Here is a 21,738-nt window from a genome sequence, read left to right on the forward strand (position 1 = left end):
TTAACAAAATATTTCAACATCACCTTCAAAATTCTACACACTAACCACAACCAAAGCTTCCCCTATTCAGAACATTGAAATTTTCCTTCCCATACAGTTTATAACTCTCTCATATCTTCACAGCCTATCCTATATTATTTCAATTCGAACTCGAATGCAACAAAATGGTACTGATGCTTCATTAGTCATCATACAATGCAGGAACTCGAATGCAACAAAAGGCAACTGATGCTTCACAATGCAGAATCAAACTACTTCTTCCCAAAAAGATTTAAACTTTCTCATCAAGTTTGCACCGTTTTCTTATACTCTAACAATACAACATCACAAAACTCTTCTAAATGCAACAAATACAAAAAAGGTACCTCAGAAAAAAAAAACTAAAGCATAACTAAGAAATGGGCAAAGTGGGAAAATGAGCAAACCCAGGGTTTTAATGCAGAAGCACCTCGTATTTCTACTATAGAAGCACCCTCTTCATTTGCTATTTGTAAAAGCCAACAAAATTTAAAAAAAAATAATGAATAATATTTTGATGAATTCACCACGGAACACCAATATGCAGACCTAAAATCACAAATCAAACCCACTATTCCAACCAAAAGATCCAAGCAGTAGGCAAAAGAAAAAACCAAACCAAAAAGATAAATAAACACAAATCAAAGACAAACCTAAAATCAAGAACGAAGAAAAATCACATCTCCCCTCTCCTTACAACCAAATGGATGGAATCAATCTATATATTCTCGCTCTCCCTCAGTTTGTCCTCGATCTTTGCCGAAAGAAAAAGTTGTGGGAGCAGCAACATGCAACTACCTAGCTAGGTTTCTAACCCATTACCAGATTCATAAATCGCTGAGGTTTCTACCTGAATGTTATAGAAGATTCGAGATAGAGAGCGAAGCCGCGGAGAGCGAAAGCAAAGAAGAAAATCTAATGACACTATGACCGAATTTTATCCGTGGGTGAGTGGCAAGTCTGTAATTAAAACTGATGTGAGGGCAAAACCATAACTGAGAGCTTGTAAACAGTACACCGAATGTAAATAGTAAGCACCAGGTAGTATATAGTAAACTAGCCTCCGCGCCCGCGCTCGCGCGCGTGCCAGTGTGCGCTTTTGATGGTTTAAGTGAGATTGAATTGTGTTAAAAATAAATCATAATAATACATGTTTATCTTAAACAACATCAAATTGTATAAATTGCAATTACAGTCATAATACATTTTTCACATATAAATAAAACCTTAAAAACACAATAGACTACAAATGAAGAAAGTCATAGTTACTAAAAAAGCAAAATTTAAACAAAATAAGCCAAATTCAATACAAAGTCTAGCAAGAAACCCTTTTGATCAAACTTCTCCATGAGTTTCCAACCCAGAATATTCAAGATCCAAACTTTACAACCAAAATAAACGAACACAAACAATGCCACATCAAGTACCATTATTCCAACAACTATTCAACATACGAAATTGCAAAGAAGAGTATAAGCTAACTTACAGAGATTGAATTTATCTCAGTTGCTCTTACCTCCTCTACATGATGATAAGCTCAGACCTAAACAACTCATTTTGTTGTACTTCCTTCTTGTGGCTTGATCACAATTGCCATTCTTCTTCTGCTGAGATTAGAAAACACCACAATTAGCTATATGCTTCCTCAATTAATAATTTTTAATGTCAAATAAAAGCCTTATATCAAGTAAGACTGTGTCAAAATGAAGGAAAACATAAAAAGCTGATAACACATTAAGCTTTGCAAACTAACTCACAATCTATCTCATCGGAATAATCCAAGTTCATTGATAAGCCATTCTCATTACTATTGCTTGCACAAAGCCACTATCAACAGATAAGTACATCACAAATCAAGAAGGTACAATATCCAAAAGCAGAAAATTAATGCATATATAATATGCAAGTGAATGTAATATTAATGGCAAACAAAAAGAAGACTATCATAAACAGTTGCAGCTAATGTACCATTGCAGTGCACAAAGTAATCCTACAAACCTTCTTACAGAAAAAACGTGGAAAGAAATCCTACAAATTGCCTTATATCAATTCTAACAGCCCCATTACAATAAATAACTTATACTCTCACCCAACTTCACTACATGAATTCTCTGTCCAAGCTAAACTTAATAACATCATCTTATGGAATCTGAAAGATTAATTCTTTACTAAGTCCAAACTAATCTAACTAATGTAATCATAAAATCAGCCCTAATGCGATTTAACATGGACCCAGCCAACTGAAGCACAGAGACACACTCAAATCATAGCTAAAATCTAGCTCAGCTTAATCTAACTTCATATTAGAATTCAGTGATACATTGAATCCAGGAATTTAGAGAAACATACTTGGGATCTTCACTATGCCATTAATCTTGTAACCGTTAGCCGACCTGCAGAACAAAGCAAATTGATTCAAAAACCAAACTTTCGCTACCTGAAAAAAAATGGGTCCGGACCTCCTACGGGAATGATTTGGAAAATCCTAATAGAAATTTCCTATAGAGCAATTCCCTATCTAAAGAAACCAAAGTCAGAACTGTATGTACCAAATCAAAAGCAAATCAAAAACCTACCCAGAAACGAATCCAAAAATGGTCCTTGATATTGATCTCCGATCACCAAGAGCCAAACCCAATCGATTAGTAACAAATAAAAAGGAACAAAAGAGATCCCAAACTACTAACCCAGTCCTATGTACACGAAAATATCTTCATCTGATCGTTTTTTTCTTCATTTTTGAAGGCTTGAGAAGAGAGAGAGAGAGAGAGAGAGAGAGAGAGAGAGAGAGAGAGAGAGAGTCTAAACTCTAAACCGTCTAAGAAAACCCACTCCACAGGCACTCGTACTGCCCACGCATCATGAAGAAGAAGCTTGGAGTTTCCGCACAAACCTGGGTACTGCACCGCAAGCAAAAGGAAAGAAAATAATTCTCTCCCCTGATGTCGTTGCAGCAAACTAAAACCACACGTGTCGTGCTTCAATGACCATACTGCCCCTTTTCCTCATCTCCAACATCAACAAACAGAAGGGGTAAAATAGTCCGCACACTGTATCATGTGAACACTGTCTGTGGGTGTTTATTAGTAGAGATATAAATGGTCAATATTTCCACGTAATTTGACTAGAGAACTAAATTTTGACAAAGCTTTTGCGCGCTGACTTCAAATTTGTGGAAATTTCAGTAATTAAATGAACTATGATTTGTGGTACTTTCCTCAAATAGTGTAATGAGAGCAGACGAATCATTTGTCATATATGGATCTTCAATATTCCCACGTAATTTGACTAGAGAACCAAATCAAAATTGTTCTACTTTCGTAAAGTTTACACGCAAGTCGTTCATGGAGGTTTGTATCAACTTCAAGGTGAATATACTGCCGAAATAAATAAGAAATCTAAGAGCTTGAAAACTAGCCAGGGAATGTGCTCCTGTCAGCGAATAAGAAGTAAAAGAAAGACTCGTTTGAAATTAATGAAAATTTTCTTCAATACAATAAAAAATTATCCAAATTCTCAATTTTAGGCTCGCGTAGGGGCGCTTACGTTTTTTTTGCTTCCCTAAAAAAGAATATTTAAAAGTTGTAGGTAGAAAGTCTTGCTTCTCCTCTTTCTTTCGTTTCTCCGGGTGCCCCCCCCCCCCCGGCGGGCTTTTTTCTACAACGTAAGAAAATACTTACTTGTTTGCTAGTCTGGTCAAAAGTTGTATTTTCTTTTGCCTTGGTTCCCAAGTATTAATAGTCAAAGGAGTAATACTGAGAAAAATAGCATTTGGGCAATGACAGCAAAGACATGACCTCATAAAAATCACCAGATAAATATAAATAGACATATCTATCAGCTGAGCTTTTCATTACCATACGTCAATACCTTCACAGAAGTTAAATACAACTTCTGAGAACTATTTGCATCTCAACCTCCCAATGAAGCAATCTGCAGAGCTAGTGTTCATCCCATCACCAGGCATTGGCCACCTCGTGTCAACGGTGGAGGTCGCAAAGCTCCTGGTTCGAGATGACCAACTCTCCATCACCGTCCTCATCATAAAGTTTCCGTTCAGCTCAGACCCCATTGATCACTACATTGAGTCCTTCGCGGACTCTCCCATATCACAGCGGATCAAGTTCATCAACCTACCACAGCAAAACATCGACATGCAAGGTAATAGGACCATCAACTTCTTCAACTTCATTGACAATCAGCAGACCCACGTTAGAAATGTTGTCGCCAAACTCATCGAGTCCAAGCCCAAGACTCGACTCGCCGGGTTTGTCATTGACATGTTCTGTACCGCCATGATCAACGTCGCCAACGAATTTGCAGTGCCTACCTTCGTGTTCTTCACGTCCAGCGCGGCCTCGCTCGGGCTAATGTTCCACCTTCAAACACTTCGTGACGATCACAACCAGAACTGTATTGAGTTCAAGGACTCGACTGCAGAGTTGGTGATTCCAAGTTTCATTCACCCCTTGCCTGCTGCTAAAGTTCTACCCGGTATACTTTTTGAAAAGGAGGGCGGTGACGGATTCGTCAACTTGGCGAAAAGGTTTAGAGATGTCAAGGGTATTTTGATAAACACATTCTCGGAGCTGGAGTCGCATGCACTTCTATCTCTTAGCTCTGACGGTAAGATCCCACCGGTGTATCATGTAGGACCCGTACTCAACGTGGAGAGCGATGAGAAGAACGACCAAGTGGATTCGAAGCAGTCGAAGGAGAAGTCTGAAATCATGAAATGGCTCGATGATCAGCCTCCGTCGTCTGTAGTGTTTTTGTGCTTCGGGAGCATGGGAAGCTTCAGAGAAGAGCAGGTGAAAGAGATTGCCCGTGCATTAGAGCACGGTGGGTTTCGGTTTTTGTGGTCACTACGTCAACCACCACAAGAGGGAAAGGTCCTTCCCAGCGATTATGTCAATCACGAAGGGGTGTTACCGGAAGGCTTCCTTGATCGAACGGCGGGAGTCGGAAAAGTTATAGGGTGGGCGCCACAAGTTCCGATCTTAAGGCATCCAGCGGTGGGAGGTTTCGTCTCCCATTGTGGATGGAATTCCACCCTCGAGAGCTTGTGGTTTGGAGTGCCGGTGGCCACCTGGCCCTTATATGCCGAGCAACAACTAAATGCATTCAAGTTATTGAAGGAACTAAGGATAGCCGTGGAAATTGATATGAGTTACAGAAAGGATGGCCCAGTTGTTGTGAGTTCACAGAAAATTGAGAGCGGAATAAAGGATTTGATGGAGCTCGACAGTGATACAAGGAAAAGGGTGAAACAAATGAGTGATAATGGCAAGAAGGCTTTGATGGATGGGGGGTCATCTTATGCTTCGTTGGGACAGTTTCTTGATCAAATTTAAATTATGGGCTCATCTTTGGAATAAAAAAGCTGCTTTGACATGTAATTTTCTACTATGTCATGGAATCTTTACCATTTAGTGTGTCATATTGTTCGTACATCAAACTCATTTTGTTCCTCACCAATTTTATGATATTTAGTTACCATTGCACTGTTCATTTAATAGTTCTTTTTTCTCCCCAAAATAATAACCATTAATTTCATAAGCTACATACATCCATTTGTACTCTTTATTGAACGCTCGACGCCATTGAAATTTAGCAGGGCCATAAATTCAATTAAACCGTTTGTTAAGTTGGTGCATATATAAACGACAGTCTTCCTTGTTGTGAAGACTTTTAACTATTTTTTTGCTGAGTTAATTTCAGTGAAAGAAGAAGGCTTCTGACTTAATTTACTGATAATTATACTTCAATAAAAGGAAGAGCCTTTGTTATCAAATTGGGTGAGGAAGTAGATGTGCCGAAACTTGCAAGAACATTAATTACTAAATTTCTATTTTCTTTGTTCAAGGGCTAGATGAAAATACAATTTATCTATTACAATATTAAATTATCAAAACCAAAAAAAAACTGAATTTAATGTGTTTGGGCCGTGAATTTGGGTTATTGGCAGAGGCGTTCTAGGCCTATAGCTAGGGATGGCAATGTGCAGGGTATGGTCAGGGGATCGAAATACCATACACATACTCAATTTCAATTACATCCCCATACCTGTCACAATCCTCGTTAGAAAGTAATGAGTATTCCCCGTCTCCATACCCGCTGGAGATCCGTTTCTCATACCCGCCCCAATACCCGTTCATGACATTTTATTATATTATATAAAATTCATATGAAATATAGAAAAATGTAAGAATCTAAAATGAAAACTAAATATCATGATGATTTTTTTTTACATTAATCCAACTTAAACCAATACAAGTCTAGTTCAAAATAAAATAATAACTATAAAAAATTTATTTACATAAATATTAATTAATTAAATAATATTGAAACATATAAAATATATATTTTATTCTTATTGGGTGGGGATGGGGATGAAGATCAAATATCATCCCCGCCCGTTACCCGATTCCATATTTCGAATATAGATGATCCACATACTCATTCTTCGTTTTTTCCCATTACACAGCCTCATTAGGGTCGAATACCCGTGAATACCCTACCCGATGGGTAATATTGTCATCCCTACCTATAGCCAAGAAACATTTAGGAAAATTAAAAAACAAAAAATTACTTAGTGGTACTAGACTACATTTAAATTAACTAAAAATTCATTTTTCATATTTCTAATACAAATTAGGACATAAGCTATAGCGCAAAAAATAAGTAAAACAAAACTGCATTAATTAATTAATGCAAAAATATTCAAAATACCCTTATTTTTGTGAAAATTATCAAATGTCACTCCTAGATCTAACAAATTTCTATCTCTTTATTTTTTAGTTTTTTCGGCAAATTTTAGTTTTCCGGCCAAACCACCGGCAATTTGGAGATGAACCAATATATAAAATTGTTCCTTATGTCATGGGCTTTTATTTAAGTACCATATTGCATATGTTTTGAGAAATTCTAAAATTTTAAATTTTGCTCACCAAAAACCATAATAGCAGTTAGTTTTTCAGTCAACAGTAGCAGCTAGATTTATAGTTGACAGTAGCAAATACATTCCAAGTCGACAGTAGCAGTTAGATTCATAGTCGATAGTAGCATGTACCTTCCAAGTTGACAGTAGCAGTTGTCTTCTAGGTTGACAGTATCAGTTGGTTTTCATAGTCGACAGTAACAATTAGTTTTTATAATCGACCAGTGGTAGATAACATCTCCATTAATAGTAGCAAACACTATGGGTCAAAGATGGGTAAAAAAAGTAAAATATTTTATGACATGTGGCAACTTGCCATCATTTAGTCCTTATTTGTAAAATTTTGTTTTTATTTGCTTTATCAAATTAAGTAATGAGTTATTTGTAAACTAAATTGTTGTGTGATACTTTTGAGTTGTTTGTTAATTAAAAAACCCTCTAGCATTACTGAACAACACTACCATAACCACCATCAGTTAACCTTCACTCAACTTGACAAAGGAGGGTAGTAATCGCCAATTGACCGCAATCGGTCAAATAGCGGTCTAGGAACTTAAGCATGTATGAATACATTTTTAAGGTACTAATGTTAAAATATACAACTAAATATATCTCATTGTTACAGAAGAATATAATACGCATCAAAATAAGGAGAATCATCATCTTTATTATTTATAAAGAGGCCTTAAATATAGGTATTACATTGAGTATCCCGTAGAATAAGAGATTATATATCATTCCTTATCTAGACTAACCTATACTAATTAGGACAGGATACATCGGAATATTACAAAGAGTAATTCTCCTATAACACTCCCCCTTGTATCGCAATTCTAATGTGTCACGGTGCATAACTGTTGCCTCGGTAAAAACCTTGCCAAATAAAATAAAAACCTCTTGGGTAAAATAAAAAGCTTGGTCGAAGGGAAAAAAAAAAAAAGCACAACGCACCAACTACAATTGAAGATAACATGTGGTATAGACTCCCCCTGAAGTCTGCAAAACAACTCCCACTGATCGGTAAATCAATCTTGGAATTTATATAAATAACGTATACAAAATCTCTTCACATTCGTCAAAAGTAGCAATGGGTCAATAATTTGAATATCAAATATCGTCAAACATTCTTAAATCAAACATGTACACTTATCCGTACATGGATCAAAAGAAAGAGAATTGCATAACAACTCAAAATAAGAGTTTGCAATGAAAATCAGATTAACGTGTGGTATGACCGTCACAGACTTAAACAGTCATAAGTTCTTCGATACAATAGTTATAACTAAACCGTAAAACAGTTCTGGAAAGTAGACACTCGTGGCTTTCCAGTGATATGTGATTCCTTCAGAGCTAATCACAAAACTCTATCGAAGTTGACTCAGTTGCAAGTACCGGAAAGATCCATCATATTTTACTAAAATAGCTATAACTCACTCAATATTATAGATATGATCAAATGGTTGATATCCCTGAAAATTATACACATAGATCTTTCCAGTGGTACATAATTCACCATTTTATAAGGAGTGAGCTACCATATAGGTCCTATGGAAGTTGACATATGAATCTTGGCAGATTCTGTCATCGCTTCATTAAAGTGGCTTTTGTGTTAGGATATAGGATTTGATGTCATAACGTGTTGTGATCAACCATTAACATATGTGTGGGCACACTCGACCATCATCTTGACCTTACGAGTTTAAATCGAATGAGATGTCGAGTCAAATATATAACAACAAGTACATGCATATACATATCGTACTTAAATATGTTGAGTTTCATCTCTTAAGAGTTATCATCGTTCAAATGGCGGAAACACGTCTTCTCCTGACTTCGACTGATTCATGGAATATTTGTAGGCTTTAGTTTAATGTCATTACTGCCTTTAGCCAACCGATGAATACCATCATCAATAACAGTCATCACTTTCGAGACCTAGTATTCTCAAGATCATTTCATTCTAACTATAGCTGCATGCAATATTGCATATCCCCAGACAGTTATGGGTAAATTACTTATGTATAACGAAGACCCTAGTTATAAGCTATAACCGCTTAATTATCGCTCATGCTCATTCATTATGCAGAATAAACATGGGGTTACGGAATGTTCAATATATATTCCGGCTATGCAATAAAAAGTCTTCGAAGTGAATTCTCTTGCATCATCCAATTTAATAGACTTAATTGGATGGTCAAGGTGATGAGCCCTGCAGCTTCGAATTACAAATTTGGCTCTTAATTCATCAGGAGTCCATCACACTTCCTTTTAATATCCCTACCTTTATCAAGTTAACGTACTCCGTGGTCTGGAGACACTTGAATTAGGTTAAAACCAATCCATTGAAGATCCTTCTTTATATTTCTTAACTTATTCCCAACAGAGATGATATGTGACCACAAGCTGCAAATTCAGTTGTTTTGGAAAACACCGAACTGACAAGGTATTATGAGAACAAACTATCTCATATTTGATTCCAGGGTGTTTTGTCAAAGAGTTGCATCAAAAAGTGAGTCTAAACTCTTCTATTTCCTACTACGCCTAACAAAGGTATTAATGATAAGATTTACATGTGCAGTGTTGGCACTACCTGACCAATGACCTATCTATTTGTTAAAACTGAATCCTATGGCTTTCGAGGATGTGGCGGCGACCTGGGTCGACCATCATCATCAATTCTTGCCGGATAACACTTTTTATGCATGTCAATCTACAATGTTGGAATTTTGCTTCAACATAATATGTATGGTTCGACATCAAACTCATTTAACATTGTCATTCTTCGAGATCTCTCGTTTGGATTAGTATTGACATTGAGGCGTCCCCTAATGATAACCATTATTCAAGAAAACAGACGATTGAGTATCATTGATCATATATCAAGTTGTGCCATAACTGACATTCAATAAGTATTATCAAACCAAGTGGTCTCTCCACACTTACATGAGAGCCACGACCTAATGACCCCATTTACCACATTTGTGGAGTCACCAACAAAGAGTGACTACATGTCTATCTGTTGAACATCAATCCTTACAGGCATAGTTGCAGCATGTATCTCTAATCACATCACTTTCATTTATAGGACTATTATGAACATGATGAGGCACAGTGGGACAAACAACGATAAAACCAAGTCCTTAAACTTAAACATACTTGTTCTTCTCTCCCCCTAACGACAGGGAGACTGATTTATCAAAAGTGACTAAACGAGATCGCCTGTTAAGGTATTTCTATAAGCGGACATAGGTGGAAGTTCATGTCTTATTCAAAGAAAAAATTCAACATCAAATAACTCATCATTATGCGATTGTGGAGGCACAATTTGACACATAAAATATATGGACGATAAATCGTTAACATAATCCGTTAAACATGCATATTGTTAGACTTGAAACACTAACATGCGAATCGTTACAACCGTAACGTCAATTATGGTGATATGGATGGATACCGTAAAATAAGACATGCTACAACCCATAGCTTATGGTTTGAATTGTTGGTTTGTTGGAAGCATTGACACATCAACAACTAATACCGGACCTATGTTTTACACTTTCTTGAATGATTCACTGACTTTCCGAACCCCAAATACTATGAAATTTTAGAATCAAGTAAACATGGGTGTTAGGAATCAAATGCCACTAGTCTTACTACCGAAACCGGTCGAAAAAGCATTGAACAGGCTGGAAAACTCTCCGGAGGTCAGTGACCAATTGTGTCGAGCGGTTCACCATGTTCTAGATCTCCAAATACCCTCACATTTTTTATGGGTAAGTACCCTTAGATGTTAGGAATCAGTGGCCACAAGTAGCACCTCAATAGCCCACCGAACCGTAGGTGAACCAGTCCTCACAATGACAAGTCCGCAATTTTTAAATCTTGAATTTTTAGGCTTTTTCAACTTTTTGTCATTGTTTTGGGTGCTCCATAACATCTAAGTGTTATGGTTTGAGTTTAACCATGATATATGTATCACCACGATATATTTATTCTCAAAGTGAATCATTATAAGTCAATTTCGGCTTCCATCTTATGTCACAATGTCTTTAGCGTAAGAGGGTGTATGTCGCTCCTAAAGTTTGCTAAATAATAGCCTTAGAGATTGAGCATAGTCAATGAAGGATCATTGAGGGGTCTTATGCACTTATTGACACATAGATTACATCTTCATTCATTTGGAGAATTTTATTGATCCGTTTAACTTCTTTGCCTAAAAAAATAGCCTATACGAGTCACTGATTCATTATTTTGAATCATAGTAACGTGAAAGAATATAATTTACACTATTCTGACTCTTGAGATGCGCTCCGTCATTAGAAGCAATACATAAGAACTCTTTCACAATGAGTTTTGAAGTGATAATGTTGGCAAAAATATTATCTTCAAGTAGCTTATCGTTTCACCAATTTTTATATATGATATTGTTGTGAATTCATCAATTTAAACAACTACTATGACAAAAAAACATTTCATAGATTCAATTGCTCTCTTGATGCTAAAAGCATGTGACTTGAATCATAACGCCATATGACATATAAACTTGAGCACTAAACCACTCTTTGATTCTTTTATGATGATCTCGTCATCGTAGTCACAATAGATTAAAAACTAAATCCATTAATACCTTTCATTTAGCTATGCAAACAACGTCTCTCTAATATATTCATAAACAAGAATATAGATACAAGTAGTATTATGTTAGGACATATAAACATCAAATATAAAGCTCAGTAAGTGCACTGAGATAGTCTCAAATGGACGCTTAATGTTACATAAGGGTTTTAGACCCTCAAACCTCATTCAAAAATATTTTTGACATGCAAATATCATGCATATACACCATAGACCCAAATACAAGGATCGATGTTGCCTAAGCATGTAATACCCCGAATTTTCGTGTTCGAATTGTATGAATTCTCGGAAATTATTAAACTTAGAAAATTAAATAAATCACATTTTTCGCTTCACAACGATGTCAAAACGAGATGGAACCGTCTTCGGAAATTTAAATTGGAAAAACGTTACGTTTTGTGACTTGGGAGTTTACTTCAATTTTCGTCGTTCATTTCTGAAAACTTCCTTCACGAAAGTTGTAGAACTCGTCAATACAAGTTCGTAAACATGTCACACGTTCTAAAATTGGAAGTTTCGAAAAATGTATAAAAAGGAAGTTTGGGAAACCCTAATTTCTAAAATTGGAAATCAGATCATTTCTCTCTCTCCCCCCGCATCCCTCTCTCCCTCTCGACCCCGACCCCTCCCCTCTCGAAAATCTCTCGGTGATCTCGCCTCACCGGCCGCCGTGGCCCTCACCGCCGACCCCAAAGGCACCACAAGGCCTCCAGCTCCCACCCTCGGCCGCTACACGCCTCTGTTCGCCGTGCTGAAGCTCCCTCGCCGAATCGAAGATTCTGCAACTCGCCGCCGTCCAAGCTTCGTCTCCAGCAATGCAAGTGCTCGGGGATAACTCATCTCCACCGCTCCTCACCCCCCGGTGTCATCTGTAACTGATTTGGGGCCGAATCACGTCGCACTTCAAATCCACCACGAAACCAATCACCGGCGGCGTCTCGAGCTCCTCCGACGACTTCCCGGCGGTTCTAGGGCCCAGTTTAGGTACGAAAACATCCCTTTCCTTACGTACTACAATTTTGATGTTGGATTTGTTGTAATTGGAGATGTTTCGGAGGAGGAGGTGTGGGTGCGCGTGTCGACGTCTGTGGCGGCAGGTGGGAGGTTGTGGAGGCACAGGGAGACGGCATTACGCCGTGGAAGGGAAGAGGAGAAGAAAAGAGAGAGTTTTGGGCGGCGGTGGGCAAGCCACGCGCGCCGGTTTGGGCGCGTGAGCTCCACGCGCTACTACTGTGGGTGGCGCGTGAACAGTGTTTCAGAACAATATTTTTTTGTAAAAAGTAATTTTTGTATAGTAAATTGTAAAAAAGTAATTTATGTACAGTAAGAATGTAAAAGTAATTTACATACAATAATTATAAAAGTAATTTTCTGAATAGTAAATCAGTGATTAGTATTTACTAGAACAGTAATTACAATGAAACAATACATTGGTGTACAATAATACGTAAACAGTAAATACATGAACAGTAATACGTGAACATTAATTACGTAAAAACCGTAAATTGCTGAACAGTAAACAGTAGTACTGAGTCGACATTTGAGGTTTTACATAACGTTTCTAACCGCTTTATTATACAACTAGGTGATTAACAAAACAAGTGAAGGAATTGCTTTCAGTATTGTGGACATTACGCTCTGGAAAATAAGGTGAGTAAATCTCACTATGACAAGTCTACCCTTGGTGGTGATTCATATTTACATTTGATTTAAAAGACCGATGTAATAACCCGATTTTCGGAACGATATATTAGATTATTTCTAAAGTCATAAAGTTGTGAAAATCATAAATCGTGTTTGTTCCGCTTTGTGACGTCGGAAATCGAAAACGTAAACGTTATCGAAACGTTTATTTAGAAAAACATTACGTTTCAGCGACGTGAGAATCGATTTTAATTCCGTCGCTCTATTGTGAAAACTTCCTTCACGAAAGTTGTAGAGCTCGTCGATACTAGTTCATGGACGCGTCACGCGTTCGAGTCGGACGTCGGACGTGGAAGTTATTAACGTCGGAAGTTAGTTTCTGATTTTGGAAACGAGTATAAATAGACATTTTTCAGATTAAGGTTTCCATTATTGGAAACCCCTCTCTCTGCTCTCACCCGCCCCCTTTCTCTCTCTCCTTCGCGATTTTCCCTCTCTCGCCGTCCCTCACCTCCCACGCCGGCGATCTCCCTCCACACGTCTCCGTGCTCGACACCGCCGGTGTCATTGAGACCGCACGGCCACGACGCAGCGACCGGTGGTAGCGGCGACGCACCCCGAGTGGAGATTGAGAAACGCCGACGGAGCTTGACCACAGGATCGCCGATTCTAACGTTGCCGGCATCGCAGGAGCTCGGAGCCACCACCACGAGCTCACCCTCCTCCTCCTCGACACGAATCGACCCACGGTGAGACTCACTTCGAGCGGCGACGCCAGTGATCATCTCCTCTCGAATCTGAGACCATGTACGGTGGCGCGTGAACAGTGTTTCCGAATAGTAAAAAGTAATTTCAGAATGGTAAATCAGTAATACATATTTACTGAGACAGTATTTACATTTGAATAGTATTTGTACGTACAGAAATATGTAAACAATATTACACGTACAAGAATACGTAATTGATGTGTATCTGTACATAAAAATACGGGAATAGTAAATACATGAATAGTAACTCTGTGAACAGTAAATCCGTAAAACCATAAATTGCTGAACAGTAACGTATTTTTACTGTTTCGGCATTTAAAAGTTTACGTAACGATTCTAAATTCTTTTCTTATCTTTTCAAGGTGATCGATAAATCAAGAAAATGAATTACCTTCGGAAATTGTGGAATTACGCTCGAGTTGAGAAGCTGAGTAAAATCTCACTTATTTACGAATTTATCCTCGCGGAGATTCAAGATTATGCAGAATTTTAAAGAAGGAAATATGACATGTATTTGATATAGTGGAATATATATTTGTATAAATGGTAAATAGGTACATATATATATAGTTTGTTATATTATATACTGTTATAATTTCATTGTGAATATGTCATTTTGATGACGAGATTTATATACCGAGCATGTGATTTGAATTGTACAATATAATGAGATGATTATTGTACGTGGTTTTAACATTGAGAATTGTTAAAAACGTTTTTGTCTTCGGACATGATTTTGTCTTCGGACGTGATTTGTCTTCGGACGTGAATTGTCTTCGGATGAGATTTTGTCTTCGGACGTGATTTGTCTTCAGACATGATTTGTCTTCGGACGTGATTTGTCTTCGGACGTGTTTTGTCTTCAGACGTGTTTTGTCTTCGGACGTGATTTGTCTTCGGACGTGTTTATGTCTTCGGATGTGTTTGGCATGTCGGAACCTAGCCTTTGGCCGGGCGAAAGTTACGATAGAGCTCTAGTCTGTCTGTCAAAGTACTGCATGTGAGGTAACAGATGGGTTATCGGCTCATGAGTACTCATATTTTTGGACGTTGGGTAGCAGGAGGTTGCCCAATGTCGGCGGTGTACTACGTGAGGGGTAACAGAGGTATACCAGCGTTCATTAGTACCCGTATTATAAATGCATTTGGGTAAACAGAGGGGTTGCCCAATTTCTCATGAACACTTTCATTTTCATATTTTGGACAACCAGATGGGCCGTCCATTGACTCATGAGTGCATTTATATTTGATGTTTTTGTGGATTTCCGTATATATTGATATGCGAGTTTTATTGTTGGTTTTACTCATACGAGCTGTAAAGCTTACCGGGTTTGTGTTTACAATCCCGGTGCACCAATTCGATGGTGTAGTGGATAACTCCGCAGGTGTGGATTAGCGGGAATTGACGGACCGCTTAGAGGACTTGAAGATATTTAGTTCCAGCTTGTGTGAGGATTTTGTGTGACTTTCTTTTGAGGTTTTTGTGAGGATTATACATTTCCATTTGTTATAATGTCGAATTATAATTTGGTTTGTAATAATCGGTTTGACTAAGTTGTATTTTGAACTCAGAGATGATCTGCTGTAACATTTAAATGATTTCGATTCATTGAGATTGGTTAGTGTTTTTCATGACTTCGAAATTTGAGTTTCATGCTCGAAATTTTGGGGTCGTGACAACCGAACTATGACATGTATATGATATAGTGGGTTGTGTATGTGTATAATTGGTAAATACGATACATATATATATATATATATATATATATATGAGTTGCTATATTATATACTGTCACATTCTTGTCCCAAATGAGTTTTATTATTGCACCAATATTTATTTTAATTAAGCATGAGTCGTTTGGTTGTGATACAATAACATGTGAGGATTGTATTGTGCGTGGTTTTAACTTGAGTCATGTTAAAACATTTTGTTTCTGCCTTCGGATGTGTTTTTTGTCTTCAGAAATGTTGGCCGTATCGAAACCTAGCCTTAGCCGGGTGACAGTTACGATTCAATTAGAGTTCTAGTCTGTCTGCCGGGGTACTACATACAGGTAACAGATGGGTTATCTGGGTCTCATGAGTACTCATATTTTTGCGATATTGGGTGACAGATGGGTTGCCCAGTATCTGACGGTGTACTGCATGAGGGGTAACAAATGAGTACCTGAGTCTCATGAGTACCTGTATTATAAATGTAATTTGGGTAAACATATGTGTTGCCCAATGTCTCATGAGCACTTATATTTTCAGATATTATTAGACATCCAGATGGGTTGTCTTGTGACTTATGAGTGCATTTATAATTAAATGTTTTCAGTATTTTTCTCTTGTATACTATGCGTGTTATACTGTTGATTTACTCATACGAGCTGCAAAGCTTACCGGGTTTGTGTTTACAATCTCGGTGCACCTATTTGATGGTGGAGGCATTACTTATATGGTGAGAAATTTCAACTCTTTTCTGATCATAAGAGTTTGAAGTATATGTTCTCACATAATGAATTGAATATGAGGCAGAAGAGATTGATGGAACTCCTTAAGGATTATGACTTCACCTTAGAGTATCAACCTGGGAAAGCAAACGTGGTGGCATACGCCTTGAGTAGGAAACCAAGGGGTATGATAGCTTCCCTTATGGTTCAATAATGGATTATGCTCGAAACTGCATTTGAGTTTGATTTGGTACAATTAGGAAGAGAACCAAGGGTATTTCTTGATAGTGTCTCGGTGCAACCTACATTAATCTCAAGAATCATTCTAGGTCAGGTACAAGATAGATTTTCACAAGCTAAATTGGCAGACCTCGTAGTAGATTCACTGGATGAATGTCCATCCGAGTGGAGAGTTCGATCCGGTGGAGGTTTGAGGTTTGGGAGAAGATTGTGTGTCCCAGATTGTACGGATCTCAAGGAGGAGGTCCTTCGCGCAGCACACCGATCTCGTTATACAGTACATCCAGAGAGAACCAAGATGTACAAGGACATATGCAGGCAATTATAGTGGAACGGGATAAAGAAAGACGTGACCAAATTTGTATCAAAGTGCCTTACGTGTCAGCAAGTGAAGGCAGAACATCAACGAATTTCTGGCATGTTGAAACCATTGACCATTCCTCTTTGGAAGTGGGAACAAATATCTATGGACTTTGTGACTGGACTGCCTAAGTTCAAGAAAGATCACGATGCGATATGGGTGATTGTCGATCGATTGACGAAGTCAGCACATTTTCTTCCAGTATCAATGAAGTACTCAGTGGATGTGCTAGGGAAACTGTATGCGGATGAGATAATGAGACTTCATGGAGCCCATGTTTCTATTGTTTCTGACCGAGATGCACGTTTCACCTCGAAGTTCTGGGGTGGTTCACAGAAGGCTATGGGTACTACCTTGGATATGAGTACTGCATTTCATCCTCAAACTGATGGACAAACAGAAAGGGTGAATCAGGTGATGGAGGATATGTTGAGAGCTTGCATTCTTGACTTTAAATGAAGTTGGGAGGATCACCTGAGGTTGATTGAGTTTGCCTACAGCAATAGTTACCATTCTAGCATCAACATGACACCTTATGAGGATTTTTACGGTAGACCATGTAGATCACCTATATGTTGGGCCGAAGTTGGTGATGAAGCACTAATGTGTCCTGAGGTGGTTCAGGAAATCTCGATTATTCGAGATAGGATTCGAACAGCACAAAGTAGACAAAAGAGTTATGCAGACCTAAAGAGAAGATATGTCGAGTTCGAGATCGGTAATCACGTGTTCCTAAAAGTCTCACCCATGAGGGGCGTAGTGAGATTTGGCAAGAAATGAAAGTTAGCTCTGAGGTATGTTGGACCCTTTGAGATTCTTGAGAAGGTAGGAAAATTGGCCTATCGACTAGCTTTACCTACTAGCATGTCTGGCGTTCACAACGTCTTCCACATTTCCATAATAAGGAAGTATGTACCAGATGAGTCGCATGTGATTGATAACAGCTCCATAGAGGTGAGGGAGAATGCCACATTTGTGATTGAGCCGGTTCGTATTTGGATAGATCCACAAAGAAGCTTCGTAGGAAGGAGGTAGAGATAGTTAAAGTGTTGTGGAGTCACCATGATGAGGGCGATGCCTCTTGGGAGTTAGAGTCGGATATGAAGACAAGATATCCGCAGTTGTTTGCTGAGTAGAGCACTTGAATTTCGGGACGAAATTATTTTAAAGGGGGTAGAATGTAATACCCCAAATTTTTGGGTTCGAATTGTATGAATTCTTGGAAATTATTAAACTTGGAAAATTGAATAAATCGCCTTTTTCACTTACGACGATGTCAAAATGAAACGGAACCGTTTTCGGAAATTTAAATTGGAAAAACGTTATGTTTTGTGACTTGGGAGTTGAGTTCAATTTTCGTCATTCATTTCCAAAAACTTCCTTCACGGAAGTTGTAGAGCTTGTCAATACGAGTTCGTGGACACATCACGCGTTCTAATCGGACGTTGTTTATGAAAGTTATTAGCGACGGAAGTTAATTTCCAAAATTGGAAAAATGTATAAAAAGGAAGTTTGGGAAATCGTAGTTTCTAAAATTGGAAATCGGGCCATTTTTCGCTCTCTCCCCGCAACCCTCTCTCCCTCTCGACCCCGACCCCGATCCTCGCTAAAATCAGTCGGCGATCTCGCCTCACCGGCCACCGTGGCCCTCGCCACCGACCCCAAAGGCACCGCACGGCCTCCAGCTCCCACCCTCGGCTGCTATATGCCTCCGTTCGCCGCACCGAAGCTCCCTCGCCGAATCGAAGATTCTACAACTCGCCGTTGTCCGAGCTTCATCTCCGACGACACAAGCGCTCTGGAATAACTCCTCTCCACCGCTCCTCACCCCCCCTCCCCCCGGTGTTATCTGCAACCCATTTGGGGCCGAATCACGTCGCGCTTCAAATACACCACGGAACCAATCACCGGCGGCATCTCGAGCTCCTCCGACGACTTCCTGATAGGAGCACTTTATGCGACGTTCTTAACATGTTTTTACCTCAATCTGTACTTTGCTTAGCCCTTATTGTTGTACTATTGAGTCATTAAGTCGTAATAAGAGTCTTGGGCGGTATTGGATGCATTTTGTGCTTACATGAGTTAAAAACGCATAATTGGTCTAGAGTCCTAGTTTGACTAGGAATCCTTGTTAGGTTTTGAAACTAATTATCTCTTACTTATGATTTTATCTTCTTATTTTCAGATTTGATTGAAGAGATAATTAAAGAAAAAGAGATGAAGCCAAGTCATGCAACAATTAAATAGAAGATGATCATTAAAGGCATAAAACATGGGATGTTTTAGGGATTAAAGTATGTCATATTTTAGGGAACAAAACATGGCATGATATAAGGGATTAAAGCATTGCATTATAATATGAGGAAAGATGCAACTACCCTCATTCTTTCCTCTATATATACATGGCTTCATCTCTCAAATAAGAACACTTCTCATTAGCATTCAAGAGCCAAAACTCTACCAAAACACCACCATAAATTTTCCTAACAAATTAGTCAAGCCGTCCACCCAAAAACTATCATCATCTCTGCCGAGTTTCACTATTGAAGACACACCTCCAAGGTTCCTACAACGTGTGATTCTCGCAACTCATCTCCATGGCTTCGTCTATTTGTGTTAATCTACAATTCTTTGTCTATGAAGATTGTAAGTTGTTATTTATGTGGAAATATTGGTTTTGTATTTGTTTCAGAATTTTCAGATTGTATTTGATATTTTTTTTAGACTATACCGAATTTATGTTCCTATAATTATTGAAGTTTGTATTTCTATTGTTGTGTTCTAATCATCTTTCTCATACTTTTAGATAATTTTCAGATATGTGCATATGAATTTAGTGCTTGGATGAAGTTTGAGTGCTAGATTCATCAACCATATTGACACATATCAAATCATGGCCTAAGTAGGTTCGGTTTGTGTTGATTAAAAGTGGTAAAAAATTCTGGAAATTTGCATGTGAAACCATGGTGGGTGACGCCACACATGAAATATATCTCCAACAAAGATTTGGTGCTTAAATGTAATCTTGTTTGATTTCTACTCTAAGTGTTATTGAATTCGATTGCATGCAAATTTAGATTAGGCCCTAAGTCAATCTAAATATTAATTGAAATTTTGCATGATTAGATGATCCTCTAAGACTCTAATTGTATTGGTGTCTAAAAAGTATGTAATTTGTCGAATTAGAATGCATGATAGGTTCGAACTTGTAATTATGTGGTGTAATGGTAAATTTGGTTTAAGTTTGTTAAAGAGAAGTCGATCATGTAAATAATAATTTAGGTTTTATTTTAATAGTAAATAATCAATCTCAAATCCCCCATTATTTGTTAACACTAAAAGTTTAGAGTTCCATTCAATTCCCCGGACTGAACGATCCCTGCTTATTCTATACTAACAATGATGTTTTACAAGGTTTATTATAGACGTTTTAATTAATGCTCTATCACTTCCAAGCGGTCCTATTGCCCGGTCTAGGTATGAAAATGTTCCTCTCCTTACGTGCTACAATTTTGATGTTAGATTTGTTGTTATTGGAGATGGTTTCGGAGGAGGAGGTGTAGGTGCGCACGTCGCCGTCTTTGGTGGTGGGTGGAGGTTGTGGAGGCGTAGGGAGACGGCATTAGGCCGTAGAAGGGAGGAGGAGAAGAAAACAGAGAGTTTTGGGTGGCGGTGGGCAAGCTACGCGCGTCCGTTTGGGCGGCGCGTGAGTGCCACGCACATCTACCGGAAGGTGGTGCGTGAAAAGTGTTTCTGAACAGTATTTTTTGTAAAAAGTAGTTTTTGTACAGTAAATTGTAAAAATACTTTCTGTACAGGAACAATGTAAAAGTAATTTACGTATAGTATTTGTAAAAGTAATTTTCTAAATAGTAAATCAGTGATTAGTATTTACTGGAACAGTAATTACAATGAAACAGTACATTGGTGTACAATAATACGTGAACATTATTTAGAGCTCTTCAGACCTGTTTTCGGACGTGTTGGCAGTATCGGAACCTAGCCTTAGCCGGGTGACAGTTACGATTCAGTTAGAGTTCTAGTTTGTTTGCTGGTGTACTGCATAAGGGTGACAGATGAGTTACCTGGGTCTCATGAGTACCCATATTTTTATGATATTGGGTGACAAATTGTTGCCCAGTATCTGACGGTGTACTGCATGAGGGGTAACAGATGAGTACCTAGGTCTCATGAGTACCCGTATTATAAATGTAATTTGGGTAAACAGTTGGGTTGCCCAATGTCTCATGAGCACTTATGTTTTCATATATTATTAGATATCTAGATGGGTCGTCCTGTGACATATGAGTGCATTTATAATTAAATGTTTTCAGTATTTTTCTCTTGTATACTATGTGTGTTATATTGTTGATTTACTCATACGAGCTGCAAATCTTACCGGATTTGTGTTTACAATCCCGGTGCACCTATTCGATGGTGTGGGGGATAGTTCTGCAAGTGTGGATTAGCAGAATTGGAGGGTTTCTGAAGATTTCAAAGTTCATTATTTCTATTTGTGGTGAGGATTGAAATGATTTTACATTTCCATTCTTATAGTGTTTGAATTATAAACTGGTTTTGTAATAATCAAATCGACTGAGATGTACTATGAACTCAGTTACGATACGCTGTGACTATAAGATAATTTCAATTTATTTGAGATTCTTTTAGAGTTTTTCATAGCTTCGATTTTTGAGT

The 21,738-nt window shown here is 38.1% G+C and overlaps 1 protein-coding gene and 1 long non-coding RNA gene across 2 annotated transcripts; one reads left to right on the top strand and one right to left on the bottom strand.

The window, feature by feature from the left end:
* Positions 1 to 1,320: 1,320 nt before the first annotated feature.
* On the bottom strand, positions 1,321 to 2,916 carry LOC126800622 (uncharacterized). The gene is made up of 3 exons (XR_007672727.1): positions 2,595 to 2,916; positions 2,368 to 2,411; positions 1,321 to 1,625 (listed from the first exon to the last, which is right to left on the bottom strand). It is a non-coding gene; the product is annotated as an uncharacterized LOC126800622 (long non-coding RNA).
* Positions 2,917 to 3,883: 967 nt separating this feature from the next.
* On the top strand, positions 3,884 to 5,529 carry LOC126800620 (UDP-glucose flavonoid 3-O-glucosyltransferase 6-like). Its single transcript, XM_050528011.1, has one exon. It carries the CDS (start codon positions 3,942 to 3,944, stop codon positions 5,370 to 5,372), a length of 1,431 nt encoding a protein of 476 aa, XP_050383968.1. The 5' UTR covers positions 3,884 to 3,941; the 3' UTR covers positions 5,373 to 5,529.
* Positions 5,530 to 21,738: the final 16,209 nt, after the last annotated feature.

Source organism: Argentina anserina, chromosome 6, assembly GCF_933775445.1.
Source record: "Argentina anserina chromosome 6, drPotAnse1.1, whole genome shotgun sequence".
Taxonomy (NCBI): domain Eukaryota; kingdom Viridiplantae; phylum Streptophyta; class Magnoliopsida; order Rosales; family Rosaceae; genus Argentina; species Argentina anserina.